The 25,605-nt window shown below is 47.6% G+C and overlaps 9 protein-coding genes across 11 annotated transcripts; 5 read left to right on the forward strand and 4 right to left on the reverse strand.

Moving 5' to 3' along the window:
* Positions 1-1,458: 1,458 nt before the first annotated feature.
* Positions 1,459-5,521, reverse strand: BDCG_00575. 3 transcript variants are annotated; one of them, XM_045416085.1, is made up of 3 exons: positions 3,860-4,917; positions 3,026-3,787; positions 1,575-2,969 (listed from the first exon to the last, which is right to left on the reverse strand). In XM_045416085.1, exons 2-3 carry the CDS (start codon positions 3,077-3,079, stop codon positions 1,893-1,895), a joined length of 1,131 nt encoding a protein of 376 aa, XP_045279224.1. In that variant the 5' UTR covers positions 3,080-3,787; positions 3,860-4,917; the 3' UTR covers positions 1,575-1,892. The 3 variants fall into 3 exon arrangements, with proteins under 3 accessions (XP_045271890.1, XP_045279224.1, XP_045279223.1); XM_045416084.1 differs by having other exon boundaries at positions 3,849-4,917; XM_045416083.1 differs by having other exon boundaries at positions 1,459-2,969; positions 3,026-5,521.
* BDCG_00576 (uncharacterized protein) lies at positions 3,868-4,643 on the forward strand (the record flags this gene model as incomplete). Its single annotated transcript, XM_045416086.1, has 3 exons — positions 3,868-4,031; positions 4,156-4,461; positions 4,520-4,643. The coding sequence occupies 3 exons, from the start codon at positions 3,868-3,870 to the stop codon at positions 4,641-4,643; spliced, it is 594 nt and encodes a 197-aa protein (XP_045271891.1).
* On the forward strand, positions 5,181-6,191 carry BDCG_00577 (inositol phospholipid biosynthesis protein Scs3; the record flags this gene model as incomplete). Its single annotated transcript, XM_045416087.1, has 2 exons — positions 5,181-6,011; positions 6,090-6,191. The coding sequence occupies 2 exons, from the start codon at positions 5,181-5,183 to the stop codon at positions 6,189-6,191; spliced, it is 933 nt and encodes a 310-aa protein (XP_045271892.1).
* On the reverse strand, positions 5,891-7,849 carry BDCG_00578 (uncharacterized protein). Its single transcript, XM_045416088.1, has 3 exons — positions 6,904-7,849; positions 6,560-6,805; positions 5,891-6,461 (listed from the first exon to the last, which is right to left on the reverse strand). The coding sequence occupies exons 1-3, from the start codon at positions 7,784-7,786 to the stop codon at positions 6,415-6,417; spliced, it is 1,176 nt and encodes a 391-aa protein (XP_045271893.1). The 5' UTR covers positions 7,787-7,849; the 3' UTR covers positions 5,891-6,414.
* Positions 7,850-8,092: 243 nt separating this feature from the next.
* On the forward strand, positions 8,093-9,445 carry BDCG_00579 (erythromycin esterase; the record flags this gene model as incomplete). Its single annotated transcript, XM_045416089.1, has 1 exon — positions 8,093-9,445. The coding sequence occupies one exon, from the start codon at positions 8,093-8,095 to the stop codon at positions 9,443-9,445; it is 1,353 nt and encodes a 450-aa protein (XP_045271894.1).
* A 529-nt stretch (positions 9,446-9,974) lies between these two features.
* On the forward strand, positions 9,975-11,854 carry BDCG_00580 (uncharacterized protein; the record flags this gene model as incomplete). The annotated part of the gene is made up of 2 exons (XM_045416090.1): positions 9,975-10,034; positions 10,121-11,854. 2 exons carry the CDS (start codon positions 9,975-9,977, stop codon positions 11,852-11,854), a joined length of 1,794 nt encoding a protein of 597 aa, XP_045271895.1.
* Positions 11,855-12,090: 236 nt separating this feature from the next.
* BDCG_00581 (TBP associated factor) lies at positions 12,091-19,796 on the reverse strand. The gene is made up of 4 exons (XM_045416091.1): positions 19,327-19,796; positions 19,234-19,251; positions 13,732-19,158; positions 12,091-13,636 (listed from the first exon to the last, which is right to left on the reverse strand). Exons 1-4 carry the CDS (start codon positions 19,335-19,337, stop codon positions 13,333-13,335), a joined length of 5,760 nt encoding a protein of 1,919 aa, XP_045271896.1. The 5' UTR covers positions 19,338-19,796; the 3' UTR covers positions 12,091-13,332.
* A 988-nt stretch (positions 19,797-20,784) lies between these two features.
* BDCG_00582 (NADH dehydrogenase (ubiquinone) Fe-S protein 5) lies at positions 20,785-21,990 on the reverse strand. Its single transcript, XM_045416092.1, has 3 exons — positions 21,841-21,990; positions 21,565-21,701; positions 20,785-21,431 (listed from the first exon to the last, which is right to left on the reverse strand). The coding sequence occupies exons 1-3, from the start codon at positions 21,866-21,868 to the stop codon at positions 21,285-21,287; spliced, it is 312 nt and encodes a 103-aa protein (XP_045271897.1). The 5' UTR covers positions 21,869-21,990; the 3' UTR covers positions 20,785-21,284.
* A 20-nt stretch (positions 21,991-22,010) lies between these two features.
* On the forward strand, positions 22,011-25,494 carry BDCG_00583 (protein transporter Sec39). The gene is made up of 3 exons (XM_045416093.1): positions 22,011-23,686; positions 23,742-23,901; positions 23,958-25,494. The coding sequence occupies exons 1-3, from the start codon at positions 22,144-22,146 to the stop codon at positions 25,135-25,137; spliced, it is 2,883 nt and encodes a 960-aa protein (XP_045271898.1). The 5' UTR covers positions 22,011-22,143; the 3' UTR covers positions 25,138-25,494.
* The last annotated feature ends 111 nt before the right edge of the window (positions 25,495-25,605 follow it).

The following is a 25,605-nucleotide window of genomic DNA, read 5'->3' on the forward strand; positions in this document are numbered from 1 at the left end:
CTCGGTCTACGAGAATGTGCAAGAAAGTCGCAAACTGACTGTATGGTCAGTACCAAGTACCCATTATCCTATGGATCTACTACGTACCCATCCTGCGTCCCCAGACGCATGACGTCTTCTTCCTTTGTTGGGCTGCTTGGTTGATTTCTTTGTTGTTCCCCGATCAGCCCTCGATAACCAACAACTTTTGACAAAATTGAGGGCTCATCAGCCACTCTATGTTTCACGCCGAGATCCTGGACATTATCTTAGCATTCTAAGCTCAAATAGGGCAATGGAAACTCTCCCTGCTGCATTTACCTGGAGTCAATTCTTCACTAGCGACGAGATGAGCGAAATAGCCTTTGTGGTGAGACTTGCACAGCACATTCCGGGTTATATTGTAGGAATACATTCCTGTCCATCCCTGCACCCTGGCAGCCTCGATCCAGTCATGGCGATATTGCAAGCGGTGAGCAAAAGCCTTCTCTCCTGGGAACGATATTTCGGACAGGACAGGTCAAATTCGACCCCACTCTGCCCTTACAACTTTCCTTACCTTCTCTGGCACTTGCTAAGCGGCTAGCATTGCAGACCGTTATTATATCAATCTTAACATAATAGGCCAGCCCCCAGGTTGCGAACAAGCTTTGATATCACAAGACCCACAACTTTCTACATAACTACCCGAATATCGGTACACCAACATGACGAGCGAGCATATCCATTGGGCGTGAATCTATTTCAAACCAGCGGTAATCGATTAAACCTACTACACAAAGGCCTATATATTCTCCGTGTGGGGGTGCGGACATTGTTCTAGTCTAGGATGACACCTCATTCTCACGCCTCTTTCCCGCCACCCTGCTATCCAAGGAATGGCTTAGGCGGAAGGTATGATCCCAGAAACAAGTTTAAAAAGTAGTAGGGATATGTGAACGCCATTCTAGGAACGCGCCAGGAGAGGTCTTGTGATGAATACCGCACAGCCGCCAGTATAGTGCTTCTCCCTCCCTGGTTTGCTGACAGCCGAGCCGAGGGCTCTCATGTTATTATGAATATGTATCAAGTTATCTACCAGATGCATCTACGGAGTACTTCGCTAGCTAACTAATTCACCTGCTCGTGGGGGCCCTAGTTCGTACGTACCTGTACATGCACATGCCTTGCACATGCAGGGATTTAGGCAACTTTCTATAACGCCTCCATCCTAAATTCTAATGTGTGTGAGACGCCTATTAGTGGAATCACTTTCATTTGCCGAAACCTTAAGATTGCGCGAGAAGACGAAAGGGAATACTGAACGTAATTTCCTCCATTGTTGTTTCTGGCGCTCCTGGTAGTGATGGACAACCAGCTGGACACACCATCATACATTTCTTCTTGCGCCTCTCTGCCTGTCAAAATCCACGGAACGAGAATACCTCGAGTTTATTGGTCTCTCCGCGGATTCGCTCTGGAGATAATCTAGTTAGGCATTTTTGTACATGATTGAAGGGGGCGCAAGTCCTTCCTGCTTTTGTTCCCAGGCAGCCTACGGACGCACCCGAGGTGGCTTACCCAATCTAGATGGAATAGGAGTAAATCCAAAAATACACCCTTTACTATATTGAAAAAACTTTAATGCATATAATATGAACTATGGTGAACATCTATCATCCCTAAGACCCACGGACCAACGCACTTCAAGACTAAAAATTTAGGGTTTAGGAGAATTGGCGTTCCTCAATTCGGAACCGCTCACCCAGAAGAATGGAAAGGAATGCAGACTCAAAAAAGAGAAAATGGAACTGAAATCGGAATTGGAAATGAAGCCACTCAAGCAACCAAACCAACGGGTAGGCGGGGCAATGGATAATGACTCGAAGCGGTGAGGGGGCTCGGAATGGGCAACAAGCACTGCTTTTCAATGGTCAATTGTTCCAAGCACCCTGATAAACGTAGCCGACTCCGAATCCGGCCTGAAGGGCAACGCTATCAGATGAAAAGAGATCCTCTGGCTCCGCATCTCGAAGTCCCACAGTCGAACTACCAATCGTGGCGGCGGCCACGTAGGAGTGACCATTATCGTGGCTACTATTGTTGCTGTTAATACTGTAGCGAGGTTGGGAAGGCTGGGGAAGCGAGGCAACTTCTGAACCAAGGACCTCATTAAGGCGATTAAGGATCTGCGTGGCCAAAACATTCCGTACTGGATCATCATGCGGAGTTCTCGCTAAACACAAGATCATATGAGAGAGCCCTGACAATTTCTGGCACAGTTCCTTCAACCCAGGGATGCCGAATAACCAAAAATATACCGCGGTCTCGAATGTGGTATCAGGATTGGGTTTGTCGAAGGAATACTCTGGGTCGATTAGGAGCACTTCATCGGTATTGAGCATAGTTCTCAACCTGTTCCAGTAACTACCGTAACGAATGTAATTGCTGCACCTTCTCGATAGCTCCTCGAAACTATAGTTCATCGCCTTGCGATGTTGTTCTCGTTGTACCCTATGAACTATGGCCGTTACGACGGAGTTTTCTAGCGAGTGGCCATATGGTACCGGCGGCGAGGGGGGACTCTGCTTTAGCCGTTCGCTCTCTGCAAAAATTTCGAGATACATTCCTCGTCTTCCAAGGGGAGGGTTAAAGAGATTGGGGAAACATGTATGCGATTGAAACATTGCAGCAAATGGGTCCGATCCAAATTCAGCCGAGGGGCAGCTCAAGGTCTGCCAGTCGATATTTTTGAGGTACAAGAACAGCCCAACGAAAGGGGATTGGATGGATTCTGTTTCAGTCAATGAAATTGGCCGTGTTAATAGTGGTCGAGTTACGCCCTGTTGGTAGTTTCCAGGTCTGCCCTCGAAAGGACGGCTGATGGTGGGGGCAGATTCACGATCCCTTTGCGCTGACCTTCGCGCCATCATGTTCTCCGAGCACTCATATCCATAGTTTTCACAGCGCTCGCATCTTTGCCCTGGCCATGCCCGGACTTCCGGTGAGCACTGGGTCTGCATTAGCAATGGAATCTCCCGTAAATACTGTCGTATGCATTACTCACCCTTTTGTGGTCCCTGCGACAACGCTGGCACTTCGGGACACCTTCTGAAGGCATATGTTCTGCTGCGATAGCTTCGCTATAAAAGGGGTGCCAAGATGGAGAGATTCGCACGAGTATGTGAAAGTTCGACGGTTGTCGCAGTATATGTCGCAAATTAAACGGACAACAATTGCGGGTAGCTTTTAGTGACGTGAAGAAAAGAAAAGAACAAACGCGGAGCCAGCAAGCGAAGAAGACTAACTTCCTACTTATATTTATTGGTTTCGACCAGGATTTTGGGGCGTATACTTGACCCCTCCAGTTACAGCCTTCCCCTCAGGCAGAGATGTAAACGATCCGTGCGCATTGGCAATTTCTAACTTTCAAATTGCATTACCCCGGTTCTGTTAATAGCGGGGAAACGGGAAAGGCGCCTGAAGAATGGCCTAATAGGATCTCTCGTTGGGTAAGGCTGATATACCGGGAGGACGATGTGGCGAGCTACATGGGATTCCCGGGCGGTCAATCATATGAAGTAACCCGTGTGTTAATTTGCTTTCCTTGCTTTTATCGTCGGTGAGCGACCTTCGGAGCCTGGAATATTTTGATTGTTCTATGCAATCATGTCACCAAGGGTATCATGGGATGTACCGACGAGATTTGTTATACACGGATGATACCTCGAAAAGGAAATAGACCAGCATGGCCAAGGGCGATAAGAACAATTCTATTGGTATTCCAGAGCACCCGGCAAAGGAGGGATCCAGACATTTTTAGATGGCACTGTGATTTCAGGGTTAGATTAATAGCTAGAAGGCACAACAGGCTCATGATCATTACATGCATTATACCTACGCCTCGCTATGTGGAACCGTGAACCGGGATGTTCCCAGCTCGAAAAACGGTCCGGCGTTAGGTGCTCTGGTTCTTCACGACTCGTCAGTACAGCCTGTGGGTATCGCCAAATCTCCCCTATGGGTCCAACACAACATATTGAAGATTTATGGTCCCAACTGATCGCACTACCGTATGTTGCGGCTATGGCAATGCAGCCTGATAGTCCTCCATATTCCGTTACAACAACCAACCGCTAGGGTCACATAACTGAGGTACAGAGTCTTCAGCTAACCTAAATCAAGGTCTTGCAAAAGACGAAAATGGTTTGGTGCCCAGGGTTGTCAGGTATTTCCCGCTCTTGAAGCGAATATATTCCAAGAAAGAGAGTTTAATGGTCTGGCATGGCCCGACCTCCTCGACAGCCATATCTTGCCGTTCCTGAAAACACATATTCCTGAGCTGAGGAAATATAATGAATCCTTTAACCCGGCATCCAAGGATGTACTTTCGACCCACATCATAACGATTCTTAAATCGGCACGCCCCAGCTTTGTGTTCATAACGCTAGCTAGCACTATTGTACATACCCTTCATATAATAGGCTCATTCAAGAATGCCGGGTAAACTTTTTCGAGAAGCCGTCGGATTGTAGGCAATCTGTAGAACAAGTGCGACTAGGAAAGAAGGTCGGTTTGAACTAGGCATTCAACGTAGCAGCATCGCCATTTCTCCCAAAAACCCTGTTGCCTACAAAGCCCATCCTCACCCTTGGGCGTCGGTGACCGAGGAGGCGGGATTGTAGGCGGGGGATTGGCTATGTGAATAAGCTAACTGCTGCTGCAGCTTCTCTTGGGAATGCAAAATTGTAGCACCCTGAGCGAATCCAAACCGAGCGGTATGGCTGGTAATAAGATATAATTAGTTGCCAGCTGATTGTTGTGTCGTAAGAGTTGGACTAGCCAAAATTGAACGGCTTTTGTAACACGGCGTTAGCTGAAATCCTAGTCCGTAGAGCTTCTGCAATAGCCAGGAGCTACAGTAAAGGGTAATTTCACATTCATAAGATGTAAAAGTTGGGGCTTCAAGGCGTTGTGCGCACTATCTAGAACGATGTTCAATAAAAAGAAAAATACCACGTGATTTTGCTTAGTGAGCAACGAACGACGTCATCCGGATTCAACGTCAAAACAAATTTGTCCATCTAGGATTTGGGAGATAGAAAAGCGCGCGGTGGATTGTGGCATGACGGACGATCATCATTAACATGCCCCATTCATCTGGTTTCCGCCATTTCCTCTCCTCGATACACGTCTAATTCGGTGGTGTTATATCAACAGCAATGTCGTCGACAGATGCTGTACCCCTGAATGGCTCCACAAGGAAACCATCCACCGCTCCCAAATCATCGCGACCGTTATTCCCGCAGCCGCCTCCCTTGTCACTCGCTCTTTATCCGCTGACTCTTCTATTGGGCTCTTTGTACTCGTTGATATCTCCAACCGCAAGACCCCTTGCCAACGCATCCTCTTCACCGGGCGTCGCGCCAGATTCGGATACAAACCCCGTCAATTATTTCGCGCGCAAGGGGAACATCTTTAATGTATATTTCGTCAAGGTTGGCTGGCTATGGACTACGCTGGCTTTCATATCTTTGCTCTTAACGCAACCAGCGTTTAACAACAGACTTTTATCTCCTGGCGCTCGACTGAAGAGGGTGGGACAAGCCACTGGCCGTTATATTCTGGTGACAATAGCCTGGTGGCTGACAACGCAATGGTTTTTCGGTCCCGGTATTATCGACCGTAGCTTTATTGCTACTGGCGGTAGATGTGAAAAGTCTATCGCACCAGGGTCTACAGACTCAATATCTGAGTTGGCCGTGGTATTGACATCTACAGCTTGCAAGGCGTCAGGAGGTGCCTGGACAGGCGGCCATGATGTGAGCGGACACGTATTCATGCTTGTTCTTACAAGTGCTTTCTTATTCTGTGAATTGCAAGGAGCGTCGGTAGTAGAAGGCGAACTGGAAGAACCAAGAAACAAGCATCATGAGATTGTGCAAAGGGCTTCGTCTGAAAGATGGGGTCGGAATTTCACCTTGGCTGTTGGTGGCCTCAGCTGGTGGATGCTGCTCATGACAGCAATCTGGTTTCATACTTGGCTGGAGAAAGTAATATATACACTCAATCCTCTCTTGACCTATCAAATTCTCGGTATTGCTTTCAGATGGCTAACGATTTTAACCTAGGTGACGGGCTTGATACTCGCGATTGGAACGGTATACGTCGTATACTTCCTTCCCCGAACACTTACCCCGTGGAGAAACATTATTGGTATACCCGGTAGATAAAAAGTGACGCCCCAGGGGAATTACTATTGGTTGATCTGTAAATAGAGCACCGTTTTGATTTTTCGGAGTTTTAGACTATACGTCCTCTGACCTATGCAAGAGATAGAGACCCTTTGGTACTCACTCGTTGTCGAAATAACTATAGGTCTTATCAATACACATTTTTTAAGGGTAAAGATATGAAACTTCCGTCTCCCCCTCCCCCCCCCCACAATATCATACATCAGACTTGATCCATAGGCTCATCACCCAAATATCGAGATTTGAAAGCTATTTGCGAAAGATACTTCACGTTAGTTATACTTATTATTCGAGCAGGAGTTCCGCGGCGATGCTTCTGTTGAGGATTATAAGGAGGAACCACTTACCCCCGGGTATCAACGCGGTTGAATACATAACCCTGGTAATCGGTTTTAGGTCTTCTGGAGTCAAAGACGACATATGCTTCTCCCACTGGGTTATTATCTCCTCGGATCGATTGCAAAATCCTTCTGCATTGTTGCTGGCCTCCCTATATGTAATACAACCTATGCCAAGGCAAATTCCAAACTCCCTGAATGCGAGACGGCACCGCAAATTCATCTCAAGGAAGTGATTGTCATCGAATAGCCGATCTATGCTCCAGAGCAGATAAAATTAGCTCAAACAAATTTTATCCCTTAATTGAACAAAGCTTTATCATTTCAAGGGATGTAATCCACGTGAGTATTACGGAGCTGAAAAAAACATCTTTCTACCAGGCGGTCCGCCCAGCTTTCGCGACCAGCGAACCAGTGAGCCGTCCAAAGCGTCATTCCCAGATCGAGAGGATCCCTCGTTACAAAATGATCCCCTTTGCGAGCCATCACTTTCCTGTAATCGCCAATCTCTTCCTTAAGAATTTCTCCGTCGCCATACTTCATAGCAGATGCCTGCAAGAGGCGGAAAACCACGTACCCATCCATCGGGTCTAGATTCCCTTCGCTTGCAACAAGTGGCCGTGACAAATCCATGGCGACCTTCCATACCATGTGCGGTCTGTCCGAAGTACGGTTGAGGAAGAAATATGGATGGATAGCCTTTGCGAGTGAAACTGCTTGCCTGTTGTAGGAAGGATCCCCTGTTGCTATCGACATTCGGTTGAGAGTAAACATCCACATACTGAGGTAATGAAAATACTGCCCATCGCCATCGGGCCCCGTTTCGTCTTCTTTCCCGATCCGCAAACCGCCTTTCAGGGGTTCTTCATGGGTTGCGCCGGGGAGTCGAGAATGACCATCACGAGTGTAACCCAAGACATCGTGGACGGTAGTGATGAGGCGCTGGGCAAAGATCAAGGAGTTGTCAGCGGCAGTCTTATCTCCTCTTAACGACAACTCTTTATAAAGGGTCAGGAAATTGAGAACGCCAAAGGCATCTGTCCAGAGATATCGGCCCCTATGGCCTCCAGATTTCGGCGGCGGTTCCCACTTTGTAGCGTCCGTAACAGTGGAGAACTTTCCATAGACGCTCTCCATCGACTCCTGGAATTTCTGAAGGAGCGACATCGTCAATAAAGAAAACAACCTCTTCTGCGATATTTTTCTGATAGAAACTGTTAGAGAAGAATATTGCATTATAGTTGCGACGTTTCAGAACGCATCCGCCGTGTTAGAGAGTGCGTGGTTGGTAGGGGAAAAAATAACATTTACCGCGCGCGTACTATGTAGAAGCTGCAACCAAATGATGAGGTCATGCTTACCTGAGTATGACATGCCATGATATTGACATGACATTTGCCGCTCCACGCAGGAGGAGTGTACTATAAATGCGAGGCAAAGATCAACTGTTATCATAATAAATTTGCCCATCAATTACTCTCACGGCTGCTACTGCTGTTGTTCCTGTTATATTAGTTGCTTTGAAAGCTACACGCTCCCCTCATGGCTTTCCACCTTTCAAGCCTCTCCTCGCGGATGAAGTCTGCCGCGAAGGTTCTACCGCCGATTAGAGATCCATCTTTTGGCTCCCATTTTGATCAATTTGGGAATTACAAAGTTGTTCTAATAGGTGACGGCAGCCATGGTACTTCCGAGTTCTACCAGGCTCGTGCAGAAATTACCAAACACCTTATTTTACACCACGGCTTCGATACAGTAGCTGTGGAAGCCGACTGGCCCGATGCAGAATCAGTCGATCGATATGTGAGACAGCGTCCCGGTGTTAAGTCAAAACTAGATCCGACGCCAGAACCGGCGTTCAGGCGTTTCCCAACGTGGATGTGGCGGAACAAGGAGGTCCAAGAGTTTGTACATTGGATGAGGGACCATAATGAACGTCTCCCCAAAGAGCGACGAGCTGGCTTTTATGGCCTGGATTTATACAGCATGGCTCTATCTATTCAGGCGATAATCAAATATCTCGATCGGGTCGACCCGCCTATGGCCAAACTTGCGCGGCAGAAATACGGTTGTCTGGAGGCCTGGGTCGAAGACCCATCACAGTATGGCCTTGCCGCACTGACTAGTCCACGGATGGAATCCTGCGAGACAAAGGTTATCCAAATGCTCCGCGACCTCCTCAATAAGCGGTTAGAGTATTCTGCGCATGAGCATAATGGCGAGGAATTTCACAGCTCTGAGCAGAATGCCTACCTAGTTGCAGATGCTGAGGCGTACTACAAAGCAATGTACGTCAGGTCAGCGGATTCGTGGTCTCTCAGAGACTCCCATATGTTTGAGACACTGCGCCGCTTGCTTAACGTCAAACCGGAGTCCTCCAAAGCGGTTGTTTGGGCACATAACAGCCATATTGGCGATGCTAGATATACAAGCATGGGTACTCGGCGTGGCGAGCTCAACCTTGGCCAGTTGTGCCGCGAGAATCTTGGGCAGGAGAATGTTGTTCTTGTTGGCTGCTGCACACATACAGGTACCGTTGCTGCTGCGCATGACTGGGATGAGGATGTCCAAGTGATGAAAGTAAATCCATCCCAGCCTGATAGCTGGGAGTACGTGGCACACGAAACTGGCATCCCAAGTTTTCTATTGGACCTTCGACCTAATCATGCAGACCCCGATCTCCGGCGAGCTTTGGCCCAGGAGCGAAAACAACGTTTTATCGGGGTGGTATATCGGCCCTTAACCGAGGTCATGTCTCATTATTCCTCAGCGTCTCTTTCTCGTCAATTTGACGCCATGGTGTGGTTTGATGAAACTCGTGCCGTTACGCCTTTTGAGATCGCACAGCCGCACACAGCTCTTGGTGTGGATGAAACATACCCGTTCGGCCTATAACTTGATATGAATTTCACGGTCAAGCTCTATTTGTTCCAAGTCCATACTACGTAGTAGCTTTGTTCTGTTTGAATTTTACCTGCCTGTTAAATAACTCATTGGTTTTGGCATCATCTACACATCAGATTGTATTATTTGGGTCATGAGTTCAAGGGTCCAAAATAAGACATTTGTTGACATACTTTCAATCCTTGAATTTCCATAGTATCTATTGCCTTTGAGGACTAGCGGAACCATAAAGAATAATTGTGTTGTTGTTCACGTTGCTAGGGCGGAGAGATGAAGTCATATTTACCCGATTAGGAAAAGCGGGCTGTTGTTTGTTTACTCTGCCTATCAGAGCTCTTCTCAGAACATCTTCACGATCACATCCTGGACAGCTCACCAGCAACGGCTCCCCCACCACATCTCATCGCTTCATGTCTGTCCGTATACTCTGCTCGATTTCCTTTTAAGGTGCGCGTCCTCTCTCTTAGTAGGGTTTATCTTCAATTTTCAAGCCATTGAGGAGGTACCTGTCCACGCCAACATGGCGACTCCAGTGCGGCGGCGGTCTGCCCGTCTCAGATCTATTACTCCAGCAAGTGAGGTGAGTTGGAAACTTGGCACAGATTTGTTGAAACTTTATTTTTACAAGGCATTTGAATGCAAAAACTGATCTAGATCTTGCTCCAGCCCCAAAAGCAAGCCTCTAAGCATTCCACCAAGCTCGTCTCGGTCGCCGAACGCGATGAAAACCCGGTCTTGTGCTCCCCGGAAAACAGTCGAACTGTTCCCGCAACCCCTCCGACCCATTCCACTTCCATTACTCCAGCTGCGGGGCCTCCTTCAAACGCATCTCTGAAAACTCCAAAGACGGTAGGAGCATTGAAATTAGGCCTCGGGGAGATGCTACTCAGCAAAGTGCACCACACCACCCCAAAAAAACCTGACTCAGGCGTTTGCTTGGGATTTAAACCCATCCAGAAAGATCCCCATCATCCTTCAAACGCATCAGCCGCAACTCCAACGAAATCCAGACTGTCAGTGGCAGAGCAGCTAGACACTCCGAGCTTTAGCATACAGTTCTCCTGTGAGGATTCACAGCTTAGTGAGGAAGCCCAAAAGCTTATGGAAAATATCCGAGAAGACGCGTCCAGGATTAAGGCACAAATGATAGTGGAACAAAACGCGCAGAAACACAAATCTACGGAGGCTGGGCAAGCATTTGGGGTCAGAAAGATTGCGAAAGCAAAAGGGAAAGCAGGACGGTTCAGCAATGCTCATATGGCGGAATTCAAAAAGATGGATTCGATTGCAGGACACCCTTCTTCATTTAGAGTACGCCAGGAAAGGATTCATCCCTCACCAGTTAAACCATCTCTCAAGAGAACCAGCTCTAAAGCCTGCCTTGATGAGGTAGCTTCTTCTGTGAAGTCGACGGCTTCCTTCGCGTCTCCTACAAAGACGATTGCAAATAACCCAGTCAAGCGCTCAAAGTCTTCCAATATCGACAGCACACCGGCCCGAAAACCTTTGTTCAAGGACGGACTGTCCGATAATAAACTCGATCCCAAATCTGGGCAAGACGACCCGCGGTCTTTAACTACCCCAACGAAATCAGCGATTTCCCGTGCGTCAAGCGTGAAACAAATCAAGACCACCAGAATTCCGAACTTCCCCTGCTCCCCTTCAACGAAGTCAATCGTTGCCCCACGAACTCCGCAAACAGAGTTCAATCCAAAACTCAAAACTACATTACCAAGCCTTACCAACCTCAAGTCAATTCTCCGGCGACGTCAACCCCTTTTCTCAAACGACCCTGTTAAGATTGCTGCAGGTACTCATGTAGCGCCGCCAGCGAAAACTTTTAACATACAAGAGGCCCCAACTGTAAAAAAGCATGTCGATTTTTCTGCCAGCACCAAAGTCCGTCATGCGTTTGCGGATCTATCCCCAACAACGTCTTCCAAAAATTTACCTCCTGAGCCAGCAAAATCAGGAGTGATTTCCTATCCAACTCTTCCGCCAACAACACCTCCGAAGGCTAGTAAAGCTGCAAAACTCGCCTTTGGAAACAGTCCTACAATCAGAGCTGTAGGCGCATCTGAAGTTCAATATCCGTCATTTCCAAACCACGCAACCATTCCTCACGGCATCATGAACAAAAAACGACGACGCGATGAAGAGGATGACGAGGATGTTGAAAACAAGATGCCAGAGAACTCGAAGTGCGATGAGCGGAGCCAAAAGAGGCTGAAACCTATCCCTGCCATCACAAATATTCATACGCCAAGCCCAATCAAGAACCGCCCAATGCAACGTGGAACTCCGGGTATTGGAACCCCAAGTCGGTCAATACAGAAAAGTAGAGGTGTCTTGAGCATGAGCCGCCTAAATATGCTTTCAAAGCCGAAGACACGCCGCTAGTTCCGAACTTCTTGTTAACATAACTAGTTTCACACTCTTCGCTTCTCTACATGTTGTCTAAAAAATAACTAAACATTTTATTGTGGGCACTATTTAATGCTAGTCTCACTTTGCATCTTTCTTATCTTGCTTTGTTTATGCCGTTTTTGGCACTCGGACTCCAATAACGGTTGGTTTTAACTGTTTTCCGTTTTCCCTTTTTTTTTTTTTTTTTTTTTTTTTTTAATTTAATTTATTTATGGACTATCAGGTTTTAAATGTTGGTTGGTCCTGGTTGGTGTGGATGGGTGATTATTTATCAGAGGTGGAGTTTGCAAAGGTTTGCTCATTTCTCCTCTTCATGATTCTTTTTAATTATCACTACCCGAATGTTGCAGCATATGTTTGGGTCTTTGGGTCTTTATGCCACTCTTTGACTTGGTATTCCTTGTATCTCATAGGCATATCATGAAGGAGTATTTTCTCTCTCTTTTTTTTTTCCCTTTTTGCTTTAGCTCGCGGAAAGCTCGAAATGCGAATTGGAAGTGGAGGATATTTTCAGCAACTACATTACTACCCTCCACGATTGTTGTTCGGTATAAGTTCTCCAACTTTGTTATTTGGCAAGTTCTCTGTCTGCTCAGTGGACTTGTAGCCTACTCTGATACTTTCAGCTCCTGCCTCTTCTGCCTTGTTTTATCCGTTGTGTTTTTCATACCCTTCCCCCTTTATTCCCAATTGGGATTTATCCCATCAATTGTTAGAGGACAGGGGAGAACTAACTACAAGCTCATGCTTCTTATGGAATTTGAAAGCTAGCCACTAGGAATCAATCATGCTTTTTCAAACCATATCATTCTTTCAGACGATCAATTGTCCACGGGGTATGATAATCATGAACATCTTGACCAATTAGAGTTGGAGCGAACAGGTTCAAGCTAAGGGTGAACAGCTTTCCAAGGGGGGGTATCAATATATTTGTGAAAGGTGAAATGAAGAAGAAAGAAACAAGAATGGGAGCAAGGCAACAAAAGATCGCGAAACCCCCTATTGGCAAATACAGCGAAATCAGCCGACAACACCGAGTTTTGTATCTCCCAATCAGGAAGGGCGGAGCCTAAAAGAGAAAAACGAATCAGAAAATTTGCATCCCATAAATTCATCCCCAAGCTAGATTTTCGCTTTCCATTTTCCCTTTTCCCACTCTATATAACCTAGCTGAGCATCAAAAAGAAGACAGCTCGAAAGGTCCAAAACACCCCTCCTCCCACCGATTGACCAATACCACCGCTTCGCCAGCAGAAAGGAAAATAAGATAATGAACAAAAATAATACAGGAGAAAGAAAGAAACCAGGCACGCCTCCACCGTTTCCCTACTCACCCCCGGCCCGCGCAACAAACGAAAATAGCCAATAAAATAACAATAAAAAATTAAAATTAAAATTAAAATAAAAAAAGTCTCCATTCCCCTTTACATTCATAACTCGCGGATAAATTCCTAGCCCTTCATAGTTGCCAAGAAGGAATCCAAATTATATTCCTCCTGGTACTGTCTGTCATCCCAGAGCTCGCCAAGATCATCAAGCCAACCCTTCTTGCCCTTCTCCTTAACTTCGCCATCGATATCGACCATGTCAATCTCATTACCGCCCACCCCGCCATCCTGGCTGGGTTTCTCAGCGCCCTCGGCAGTTTCGCCCAGGTTGAAAAGGTCTAGTAGTTGGTCTGTGTCCATGGTGCTCAGGCCGGCGTTTTGTTGGTTAACGACAGTTGAGGCGACGTCGATTTTGAATCGTTGGAGGCTGTGGTAGTACGTGGTCTGTTAGTATAGGACATTACATATATTTCATTTTCTACTTTCTTAAGGCTGGGTGGTCTCAAATAGATAAATACTTACTTCAATATCTTTTCCTCCAGAGTGCCTCTCGTGATCAGCCGGTATACATTAACGACTTTCTTCTGCCCAATACGATGCGCGCGATCCATAGCTTGGATATCTTTCTGCGGATTCCAGTCATGTTCAACGAAAATTACGGTATCCGCACCCGTCAGATTCAAACCGAGACCACCAACACTGGTTGTGAGCAGGAGGACGTCGTAGCTGGGATCAGTGTTAAACTGGTTCACGATGTTCTGTCGCTTGGTCGCCTCCACACTGCCATCTAGTCGGAGATACTGGACTGATGGCAGTAACTTCTTGAGAACGTCATTCTGTACGATATCCAGCATTTCTTTCATCTGGCAGAAAACGAGGGCACGGTGCGGGCTGACGTAGCTGGCTCCTGTGTCCAATTCACCTTCGGTGGAGGGGTCAACGCCAATGCCACAGTCTACGAGTAAATCGCGAAGAGCAGTCAGCTTAGGTGCGTGTGCGACATCACGAATATGAGAATTCTTTCCCGCGAGGGACTTCTGGATTTCATCGTATCGCTTGTGGTTTTCTTTGACGACTAGGGCGGGAGAGTTGCAAAGGCGGCGCATGTACTGTAGGGCTTGGAAGATATGCTGCTTCGCCTCCTTATCGGTACTGCCAACTATCTTAGCGATATCCTTCTGTTCTTTTTTCGTGAAGTCCTCGAACAATTGCCGCTGCAGGTCGCTGAGGTCACAGTAATAGTTTTGGAGGATCTTTGGTGGTAGGTCGTTCAGGACTTCCTCCTTCAATCGCCGCAGGAGGAATGGCAATACTTGTTTATGCAACGCTTCAATAGCTAAGGCACCAGCCTCCTGTTCTTTCGAAGAGGACTTGCTGAATCGACTCGCAGCAATGGGTTTCGCGAAGCGGTCCAGGAAAACTTTCTCAGTCCCGAGGAAGCCAGGCATTAAGAAGTCGAATAGCGACCAGAGTTCCAACACGTTATTCTGGATTGGAGTACCTGATAATATCAACCGATGATTACTCTTGAGCCGTTTAACGGCCAGTGTAATCTTCGCCTTGGGGTTCTTGATCAAATGGCCTTCATCCAAAACGCAGTAGTTCCAATTGAGCGGCGCGAAAACGTCATTGTCGTTCCGGCAAATATCATAAGATGTTATGACGACATCCACCGAGCCTAAAGAGTTCTGAAGTCTTGAACGTTCGGCGGGAGGGCCTACATATGCTAGACACGATAAGAAAGGAGCATACTGCTTTATTTCCTGCTGCCAATGCCCAGAAAGAGTCGGTGGACATATGATCAATGAGGGCAATCTCCGTGCTTCAGGTGCACCCGACCGCGCGAACTCTTCTTTTCTCATATGATGATCGCTAGCCACGATACAAAGAGTTTGAAGGGTCTTTCCAAGACCCATGTCGTCACAGAGGATTCCATGGAGGTGGTACCGGTTAAGGAAAGCCAGCCAGTTAACACCCTCTTGCTGGTAAGAACGGAGTTCCGCCTTGATAGCTACGGGGATCTCAAATGGCTCGATCTTGTGGACGTCGAGCATTTGGGCCATGAATTGCCGCTCCCGATCCCGTCCTTTCAAGAGCTCCTCCGATAAACCGGGTGGGTCAGGGATTCCAGCTTCCAGAGGAACCAGTTTGACCAGCGTCGCAAAGGCAGTCGTGGCAAGGAGTCTTACATCATTGTCAGAATCACTCATTCGCCCAAGAACAGGGACTATAAGGAAAATAACGTAAGGCAAAATATTATCTTCCATGACATGTATCAGATGGTAGATGCATTCAATGACTCCCTGCCGACAGTGAACATCCAACGCATTGTTGATGTTAGGCAACACCTTCTCCACGAGCATTGTCATTCCTTCAACGGTTATAACACTGCATATAGTGGCAAAGCATTTGGCAGCCGCATACCGAATGACAGACAGTTTGCATTGAAGGGACTTTGCAATGATTGGCATAAGGCTGATAATCCAGGGATAGATGCCAGGATGGAATTTAGGAACTAGCGCTCGCAGCGTCGATAATCCATCAACAACTTCCTGACCAGTTTGGCTGTTGGGGTCCGTGATATCGGGTGGGAGGTCTCCAGTAAGAGCGCGTCGTAGGGGACCTTCAATCAGGCTCGCGAGGTTAGGGACCTTATCCAATAACTCCGCACCGAACCTACACGCCAGTTGCTCCAACGCTTCCTTGGCACCTCGTCGCATGATTCGAGCTTCCCGAGACTCCTGCTCGAATCTCGTAGCGTCAAGATGGTCTTTCTTATCCTCTTCCTTTCGAAGCGATAGAATTGCCGTTTCCAGGCCAGCGTTGTGATGGAACTCCGGTGTCTCCGAAGTGTCGATGCAGCAAAACTTGACAAGATTTCCAATCACCTTATCCACAGGGCCACGTCTAGAGGCACTCGTATAGTACTGTACAAGAGACGCAACAGCTGAGGCTGATCTTTGCTGCAGTTCAACGTTTTCCTCTTTCTTGACACTGTCCATCATCCCCTTAATAATCTGGCTTGGCTTCCTGGGGATGTCATGAAGAGCGACGAGTGCGCTTGCCGCCGCGGCTCTAATTCTCATATCCCGTTGGTCTTTAACCTCCTTAGCTTCTTCAACGGCTGTTAATGCACTTGCTCGCGAATCATTAAGGACCTGAAGCGCGGTCATTCTCTGTGCTGGGGAAAGGCTCCGTTTGAGTTTTTCAAAATCAGGCCCAAGAACCTTTTCGGCATCCGAAATGGAAAAGGCGCTGGGGCCGGCGTCTTGATCTCCTTGGACGATGACTGCCAGCATCGGAAGGGAGAATTGTGAAACGTGTGCATGGTCCCTGAAGGCGTTGAGGAGGGAATGACACTGTGCACGGGCAATATGTAAATAACTCGCTATATCGCTATACCACGACGGCCTCTCATTTTCAATCACTGGATTTAACGATTGAGATAACAGAGAAACATATCTGGTCTTGGCTCCTTGTATTTTCGCATACTCAACGGTAACCATGGCAGCCACTAGTTGTGAACTCGAGCCAGGCGCCTTTAGATAAGGTAAAATGGTCTGCCATATATTTGAACGGTCATTGCTATCCCAAGTAGACAAAAATCGGCCCAGAGCAGTTGCAGCGTAGATCTTTGACCTAATAACCGTTTCCACCCCGACGAGATCAATGTCGCCTTGTAACATGTGACCATCTACATTGTGAGTGAAAACTGCTGTGGTATCCTTTTTCTCAGCCTTTCGTCTTCGGCCCTTGACAGATGGTTCTGGGGCTATCGTAGTGGGGGAGGGTTTTCTTGGAGGAACGCCAGCGGAAGTGTAGGGTAGTCCAGATGGTCGAATAAAAAGAGAAGCATCCATAGGAATAGGGTATCGCGGTACGCCAAAAGGGCTCATGGTTAATGTGATGAGCGGCTGAAGAGATGGCAGGAGTTCATCATCTGTTCTGAACAGGCCACGGTCTTCCAATGCCTGGAGCAACTCAACCCAGACTTGGAGTGACAATTTGAGAACGCCCTCGTTCCGTTCAACAAGCAGGTTTTGAAAAATAAGCCGCATTGCTTTCCCATCAGCCCATGCGTTTTGTCTCTCGCTATCAAGTTTCAGGAAAGTGAGTAAAGCTCGAAGTACTGCAGAACGCACACTGGTGATGGTGTGGCGTAAAAATGGGAACAGCCTCGGGACAAGGTTTCCAAAGGACGATTCGGAGTCTTGAGCAGCGTTTGTTTTCATCGCTTTAAGGACCTGAGGGAATGTGCAAAGTTTGGAGAGTAGGTCCATAACAGATCCTGTGCTAGCACTAAGATCATCTTGGAGATTAGAGAGGCACTCCCACACGATGTTAATCAGCGAGTTTAGAGACCCAGGTCGAAGTCTCACGAAATCCTCTGCGATAGGAACTAATGTAGCGGCGCTGACAGCACGGACATCGTCGTCGTAATCGCCCAACCCTTTCATCACGGCAGCAATAACCCCATCGAGGATTTCGGGTTCCTTTAAGAGAACATCAGTCCGGACAGCAACCAGGTACTTGAGTCCGATCATACCGCCATGGCACACTTCCCAAATAGGACTAGAAAGACCGAGATCGTTTTGCATGATCATTCTATACAGAATGCGATAAACAGAAGCCAAGGATCTTGTGGGAAGATGTAATAGAAGGGCAGCCAGGGTTTGGCCGACGGTTTCACGAATCGGGGCGACTACATTGTCCGAAATGTAGTCACCGAAGCGATCTAGTAAGAAAACGCAGAGAAGTCGGCAGGCCAGGTCATTCAGCCACCGATGATTGAACATGTCGTTCTGGCGTCTCGATTTACCACGAACTCGCCCGGCTCCAGCACCTTGGACACGAATGACTTCCCGCAGACCCATGGCCGCACCGTGACGAATCTCCCAGCTAGGGTCAAACAAATCAACCATCAGAAATTCGCACATTCTTTCATATGGCCATTCCAAACCTTCTTCCTCTGCATCAGTCTGAATTACTGGTTTTTCAGGGATGACGGGCCCTTTGAATTCCGATACGATTTTACTGTCATCGTCTGGCTCAGTTCTCTCCAGCGAAAAGTAATCCAGCTTTTTATCACCATTGCTATCATCGCCGTCTTCCTCCTTTTTGACAGCATGCGGAGTAGAAGCGGTGATAGGGGTTGATATGGCATCAGAATGCTTCCGCACAGCCAAATCGACGACTCGAATTTTATTGGCTCCCATTTTGGCATTTTGTTTATTCTTTCTCTTTAACTGGTTCAGTTGCCGCTTGCTAAGCCCCTGGTCATCGCCATTGGTGGGGGTGGCTTGCATAGGGTCATGTGGGGAAGCCATAGCACAAGATGGATTACTCTGTGTGCTGCTTTTGCGAGAGACAGATGGAATTGCGATCTCGAGCTTAGGACCTGAGACCTTATGCTGTGGTTGGGTAGCGAAATCAGCCTCATTGACCAAATCCTCTTGCATATACTCCCCCCCAAGTCCTAGGCGCGAGGCCAGTGTCTTCTTCTGATGCTGAAGCCTCGAGGCCGCATCCAACCCAGCCAGCGAATATTCATATTCTTTACCGGCACTACCCAGGAGCTTGTGTCCAAACTTCAGAATGGAGCTGATATCAAGAGTATCTACGTCGAGGAGGTCTTCGGAAACAGCATTTTCTGCTACTTCCTTATCCTCTTCCTTCTTGACTGCTGGAGACACATCATCATCTTCGCCGACAACATCCTCCGCGGACTTGGGGCCTTCATCAGCATTGGGATCAAAGCGCTCAGCGTACCCTACAATGCCGCCTATTGCCTTAGCAGCTGCAGTCCGGGTGTCCCATGATCTGGACCGCAGATATGGCAAGATTCGACCTAAAAGATTGAACAATTCATCTGGATGTTGTTTCTGGACATCTGCAAGCTGCTGCGCCGCAGTGTTTCTGATAAGGGGAGTGCTTCCTGTTTCCAGAAGACTGTATTACGCCGTGTGATGGGTCAGTTTCAGGATGAGCCAACAAAAATTGAGAGTGGCGAGTGATAAAACTCACGTGACAAGTCGATCAAGCCTAACCCAAAAAAGTTAGTTATGTGGCTCAGCAGCATATAACCAGATGTGATTGGTGGAAGAAGATTGAACGTACCTGGAAGTCATTGCGAGTCACGGGACCGGCAGGCAAGAATAGGGGGGAAAAAAGGAAAAAGAAAAAGAGTAAATAAAACGTGATAGGGCAGGGATCAATGAGTAGGGAGCCCAGTCAAGATAATATAAGAGGAAAACGAGGTGAGGCAATTGTAGGGGGTAATGGTTGTAGCCGGGGAAAGCCCATCACAATACCCATCATAACACGAAAGAAAAAAAAAAAAATATATTAATAATATGAATAATATAGTGAATGCCTCTATTATTGAGACCCGCAGCTGGGTGGTTGTCCTTGTTCTAGTTGAGAAAATAAAATAATAAATAAGCAAAAGCATGCACAGAAGTAAAGGTGGAGCAAGCAGTAGCAGCAGTGGCTGTCGGGGCGGGTGGTAGGTAGGCCTCTGGGGAGTGGACCGGGTTAATAGTGTTAATAGTTTCTTGGGTGCTGGATCTGAGAAAAAAATTGTCGAGGTCGCGCAGGATGTTTATATCATTGGGACAGCCCTCCAGCCAGCGCGCCTACCCATGTTTGCGCCTCGCTAAGCTTGCTGTTTGCGGCCTAGTGCCTGGTAATCCCGGGCGAGGCTTGTAGTAGCGCATCACGTGATGTTGCCCCCTAATCCAATCTGGACCATTTGCTGATCATGGATCGGCCACGGCAGGGCAAATCGCAAATCCCGTCGCCCGCTCAACAACTCAACAACCATCTACAAGCATCAATCGAGCAGACTCTGCATAGTTCCGAGGTGCCCTATCCGATGTTGGTCTCCTTCCAAGCGGGGTGTTGGGTATCCTCTTCACTTTTGAGACTCCGAAGTTGGGATTGTTGAACAAAGCTCAGTTACCCAAAGCCAAGGGCCAAGGGCCAGTCGCCTACGGACTACTTCAACGCTGGTTCCTTACGAGTTCAGGCCTCTTTCCTAATTATTATTATTATTATGTATTGGGATGATGGGTACGCAGCTACATATTCTGACTCCATGATAATATCCCGCTATTCCCTTCTCTTCCTACACCCACCGCGCGGCCAATGCTGCGCCGGCATTACTGTTACTGTTTTTAGCATTCGATGAGTATGTACGGAGTACGGAGTACGGGTTACTGAGCTAGCCTCATCGAAGATGCCCTCTGTTCACTTACCTTCATCCAAGAGCGTTATCACTTTTCAGATCAAATAAATACCTCCATCACCCAAAAAAGCTTGCCCGGCAATAATTGGCATCCTTAAGCTGTGTCAGTGTCGATCCTTCGGGAAATATTAACTCCATAACTGCTCTGCACTCCAATATCCGTCAGACTTACTTGTATCGGTCACTAACTTCGCCAAAACAATGGAATAAGGAGAAATACCGTCGATTTAGCCCAATAGGAGTCTTCCGGAAGCGTTAGATTAGCGTCGAATTTGGGGAAATGCTCCCATTGACCAAGGATATCAATCAGTGTATCGAATGGAAAAATAAATAAATTTAGGGCTATTTAATTGATGGAATACAAAGAAGAACCACGAAGAGAACGGCAACCAGAACCAATCTACGTACTACGTTGGATAGGTTTCATCAACCCCATATTTTTATCGGCAAAGGAAGCCTTTGCACCAAGCCTGGCCGATGCTGCCACTGACATTAGGCACTGCACGGGGTAATAACAATCTATCAAAAGCCAGCGTAAAATTGAATGAGAGTATCTCTGTAAACGGACAAATGGAACACTATAATATTTGCCTTCTTCATATGTAGTAGAAAATACATATATCATAGTTTTTCTTTCATAGATATTGCTATACAACTCATCCCGCTACCACCGCTCCCTTTGTAAAACCCATTGGGTGAAAGCCAGACACAGGAAATCTGCTAAAAGAAAAAAAGAGGGGGAAAAGTGCAAAACCCAGCCCATATGAAAACAGAAAAATATCTCCCCAAATGCATGCTAAAATCTCCCGTCCCCTCCTAACACACAGGATCATCGAGCCGCCAGTATTGCCTTTGATTCCTCGTCCTTGCCCAGTAATCCTAACGAACGGATTTGTTCCGCCTTTGGCGCATTCTCTCTGGGATGTGACGCCTCTGCCTTCCGGTATGCCTGTTGCATGGCCCGAATTCGCGCTGCCTGGATGTCGTAATTTTCGGTTAGCCACGAGGATCATTCCTGTTATTCCCCAACGTGGTCTAAATAGCTCGTAGATAGATACTGTCCGAATATACATATTCTCGATGGCAGCGGTTCCCTAGAAAAACCTTACCTCTTTTCTATGATGCAAACATTCGTTGTAATCCTCCAGTGCCGGGACACACTTCAACTTTCCTGTATCCCCTTCACTGGCATTAATTACGTAGCAACCGAGGAGTTCTTGCCAGAAGGGAAAGCAGCGGGACGGGCCTGAATAGATGGCGGAGGAGAGGGTTGGATGTTAGTCAATGGGTCGGAAGCCGATGCACGAACAGAGCGCGGATTCATGGGGGTCAGAAAGTGCGGAATGGGTAAATGCTTTAACACCAGCCGTAAAAAGGACACATACCGCCATTGAGGCCATAGCCTGATGCCATTGTAAAGTACCAATAGAAGCTTCAATCGCGAGGGGTGAGATAGCTGATTGCTTGCGCTGAGGGGGAGACAAAGGAGTTGGAAGTAGGTTGAGGCTCTTTCTTGGGCAGTTTGTCATTTGTTCCAGCACGAGCGCCGATTGGCCCGAGCTTGGACCAACAGCCTCAACGTCAGGAAGCAACAGACAGTGCAATATACATACATCTACACCATATTTCCGTGTGCCTCTATTCACGCTTCTTGAAATGTCCATATTCGCCATGAGAAGAGTACCACCATGAAAGCCCTTGCAGAATTGTCCGATGCCCATCTTATCCTCCTTGCCGTTCAACTCTGCGTGAACGGCGATGTGTCCGCATTGCCACGTTTACAAACCCATTTCCGTGGTGCTCCCAGCACGGATATATTCTTCCGCATCATATTGTCCTTTCTGCCTGAGAGCACAGAGCCTTCCCGATATATCTCTGTTATCGAGGACCTAGCCAACGGATCTTCGCCTCAGCCTGTGGAAGAAAATGACGATTTTGATGTAGCTTCAGTGGGCGAGTTGTCTACATCTGCAGCAAGGAAGGAGGTCCAACGACTACATCTCTTACCGCTTCGATACCCCGGGAATACAGAGGAGGAATCAGGTAGCCCGCTGGTTCAATTCCTCATCCATCGAGCACACAGAATAGACAACGAGTCGGGGTTACAACCGTTTATTATCGAGCTCCTACAGCCATTCCTTGATACATCGGAGTACCTGCAAACATGGGTCATATCGACCGCGCTACCTCTACTTCGGTTCAACTACGAATATCATTGCGAGAACGGCGTTGAATTATCTTTAGAGATAATAGAGTCACTGGATTCGGGAAGCGCCGTCAATGTCCTGCTGTCAAAAACTGATCGACGAGAAAGGGGTGGAGATGTAGGCAGAGACTTGCGGGGACTAGTTGGCCCTTGGATGTACGGCCATGCGAGATCGAAAAGGCGGAAACTCAATCAACTTGAACATTCGGGGTCAATTGCCATATTTGATAACCGAAATCCTTCGAGTGTGTCTGACAGAACCGGATGGCAAGATGTTAATGAGTGGATCCTGTCGACTAGTATACGGGACTTCCACTTGGCTGTTGAAGCAGTAGAGCAATGGGCAGGTCCGGAGGATATAGATTTTGGCGGTAATAATAAACCCCAAGGGTTGGTGTCACTCGATGCCGACAACCAGCTAGCTCTGAACTATGGTCAAGCCGCGCTGGCTGCTATATATGCGACCACCGAAGCCACCCCAGAAACTCTCGATGGATCCTGCCGGATTTTATATAGGATTGCGTCTCTGCTTGAGATTCCTGGTCACTCTATCTTGCGCATCTTTGAAAACGATCTCGAACCTCTCAATCTCGACCTAACTGCCCTTTCGGATGTATCTCGGGGTGCCATCCTCCAGAATGCTCTACTAGAGCGTTCCAATCCTCTCACATTCCCTACTACTCACACAATTGCGTTTACTGACGCCATTCTTGTTTCTATTCGTACTTTAAATAGCTTCGGCCATGCAATGTCATGCAGGGGCGCCGCGAATATTTGTCTACTTGCTAGTGACGAAATGCAGCTCTCAGAGCTACGCAGTGTTTTCGAGACCTTGCAACGGGATCATAAAACGGGACGCGACTGGCGGAAAATCAGGTCGCAGCTACTCTGGTTGAGAGATTGGGGATATTCTGTTCAGCCCGAGGAACGGGAAGCGAAATCCAGTCCTGGTCATGGGCTGTTCTGGCGCGTTCCCCTGGTTCTCCTCGAGGGGGATGTCTTGAAAGCCATGTTGAACGCAAGGCGTAAGTTGTTGTTGCTTCCCGCGGTAAAGAAGACTCATCATCTAACCAAGCGCAGAATACGAGCTTGCCGTTGAGCTCTACGCCAAAAATCTATCCTCGTCCCCTCTCCCACCAGCACAAGTTGAGCTTGCAGTGACAGACGCAATATTCACATCCTACGATAATGCCACCAATGGAAATAAAACGAGAGGCGGAATAAAACGAGCTTCAGAAATGTACGTCCGCTTCACCCTGGCTTTTGGCAACTAGTTTGTTGACTTTTTCATGACAGGCTCAAATCATTTGGACCTTACTTCCCACATTCTGAATCAATCCGCCAAATCAAGGCGTTGATATCCGCCACACATTCACTATCATTTTATTCTCTCACGTTGCAACATGGCGTCCCATTCCAGCCTGTCAGCATCCGTGCCCATCATGATCCCCTTTCATTGATTGGCAAAGTGCTTGAGCAAAACCCTAAGGCGTATACGGAACTCGACAACCTAATTACAATTGGTCGACATCTCGTTACAGCAGGCTTCCCTGCGCGTCCAAGAGACAACGATGACCCCATGCACAACAAAAAAGCCCCGTCTCGCGAAGAAGAATTGCTAGCTTCAGATCACCGAATCATATCGCTCTCCATCTCCGCGGCCCTAGAATCCAATGATTTCGACACTGCTTATTCCTATGTTCTGACTCGCTTAGCTCCACCATCAATTACATCAAACTCTGCGACTGCTATGGGTGATGATGATGTATCATGGCGCGCTGCGTATAATGCGGGCCGACATCGCTCAAGCATCGCCGAACCAACCAACAAAACACTCCAATCTCAAATCCTCCGCCTTACCCAGCGGATGGAATTACTCTCTCTAGCGCTAATACTCGCACCCTCGCCCGAGAACCTCCCAGAAATCCTCGCCGTATGGCGCCGCTGTGATGAAGAGATGACATCTCTCCGCGCACAAGAGACGGCAGAGGCCGAAAGCTGGGACACGCGTGGCGATAGCATAACCTCCAACTCAAACTTACCCGGCGGTTTTGGCCCGTCCGATGCTGAGCTCGATGCTCTAGAAACCGAACGAGCTAAGCGGTCGCGCACGGGACATGGCAAACGCGCATCCCACTTCGCAGGCGGTTATGAAGAGGCGCCCATGGGCTTATTCGAAGTGGCGCGTGGCGCGGCACAGGCGATTAGCAAGACCGCGTTTCCGCTCCGTGGGCCTGAGGCTGCTTCCGGTGCCGGCCGTGCTTCGAGCGATTCGAGACGTATTAGTATGGATACCATGGGCACGGAAGATGGGAGTGGTGGTGAAGGGGGTGGCGGTGGACGGGTTAGGAAGAGGGACGTTGTTAGTAGTATGGTGACGGGTGGGTTGGCGACTGGGCTTGGGTGGGTGCTTGGTGCTCAGCCGGTCAGCAACAATCATAATGATGCTAGCGCTAATGCTCATATGGATGGGTAATCATGCTTTATGTTAACCACGCAGCTGTCCGTTGTTTTATTTTTATTTTTATTTTACTTCACTTATTTTTTGATCCATGATTGATTGATTATACATACACTAGCCAGCTACAGATACGTTTTGGGCCTAGGGAGTAGTTTGATTTCTTGGTCTAGTTGTCCTTTATTATTGCCTTATGCCTTTTACTAATTATATCCATTTGATTCGATATCGCTATCTTCTGTGATGATGCTAAGAATGAGATTTCACTCCAACACATTCCCGGCTTTATTGCTACAATAATCAGTGCGTTTTCTTTCTGACTACTGCAAGAAAAATATCTATACGCCGTAGTTACAGTAGACAAATCGCAGTCCAATCTCCGCGAAAAAGATTTTAACCTTTGGAATTTCTCGGCGGGGTGACTAGAACAGAAAATAAATATAGAAGATGATACAATAGATAGATATTCGATACGGCCCGTTTCTT

Source organism: Blastomyces dermatitidis (assembly GCF_000003525.1).
Source record: "Blastomyces dermatitidis ER-3 genomic scaffold supercont1.1, whole genome shotgun sequence".
NCBI classification, from domain to species: domain Eukaryota; kingdom Fungi; phylum Ascomycota; class Eurotiomycetes; order Onygenales; family Ajellomycetaceae; genus Blastomyces; species Blastomyces dermatitidis.

Bases quoted from the DNA above. Each gene is read 5' to 3' on its own strand.
- BDCG_00575 (XM_045416083.1), bottom strand. From the start codon at position 3,079: ATGCCTTCAGAAGGTGTCCCGAAGTGCCAGCGTTGTCGCAGGGACCAC. The intron at 2,970-3,025 runs GTGAGTAATGCA...ATGCAGACCCAG, and splicing joins GTCGCAGGGACCACAAAAGG to TGCTCACCGGAAGTCCGGGC.
- BDCG_00578 (XM_045416088.1), bottom strand. From the start codon at position 7,786: ATGCAATATTCTTCTCTAACAGTTTCTATCAGAAAAATATCGCAGAAG. The intron at 6,806-6,903 runs GTAATACTCACG...TCTGGAGCATAG, and splicing joins AAGATGTTTTTTTCAGCTCC to ATCGGCTATTCGATGACAAT. The intron at 6,462-6,559 runs GTAAGTGGTTCC...TTTCGCAAATAG, and splicing joins AACCGCGTTGATACCCGGGG to CTTTCAAATCTCGATATTTG.
- BDCG_00581 (XM_045416091.1), bottom strand. The intron at 13,637-13,731 runs GTAAGTATTTAT...GTACTACCACAG, and splicing joins CTGGAGGAAAAGATATTGAA to CCTCCAACGATTCAAAATCG.
- BDCG_00582 (XM_045416092.1), bottom strand. From the start codon at position 21,868: ATGGCATCAGGCTATGGCCTCAATGGCG. The intron at 21,702-21,840 runs GTATGTGTCCTT...CCATCTATTCAG, and splicing joins AGGCTATGGCCTCAATGGCG to GCCCGTCCCGCTGCTTTCCC. The intron at 21,432-21,564 runs GTAAGGTTTTTC...TACGACATCCAG, and splicing joins GTTTGCATCATAGAAAAGAG to GCAGCGCGAATTCGGGCCAT.
- BDCG_00583 (XM_045416093.1), top strand. From the start codon at position 22,144: ATGAAAGCCCTTGCAGAATTGTCCGATGCCCATCTTATCCTCCTTGCC. The intron at 23,687-23,741 runs GTAAGTTGTTGT...AACCAAGCGCAG, and splicing joins AGCCATGTTGAACGCAAGGC to AATACGAGCTTGCCGTTGAG. The intron at 23,902-23,957 runs GTACGTCCGCTT...TTTTCATGACAG, and splicing joins ATAAAACGAGCTTCAGAAAT to GCTCAAATCATTTGGACCTT.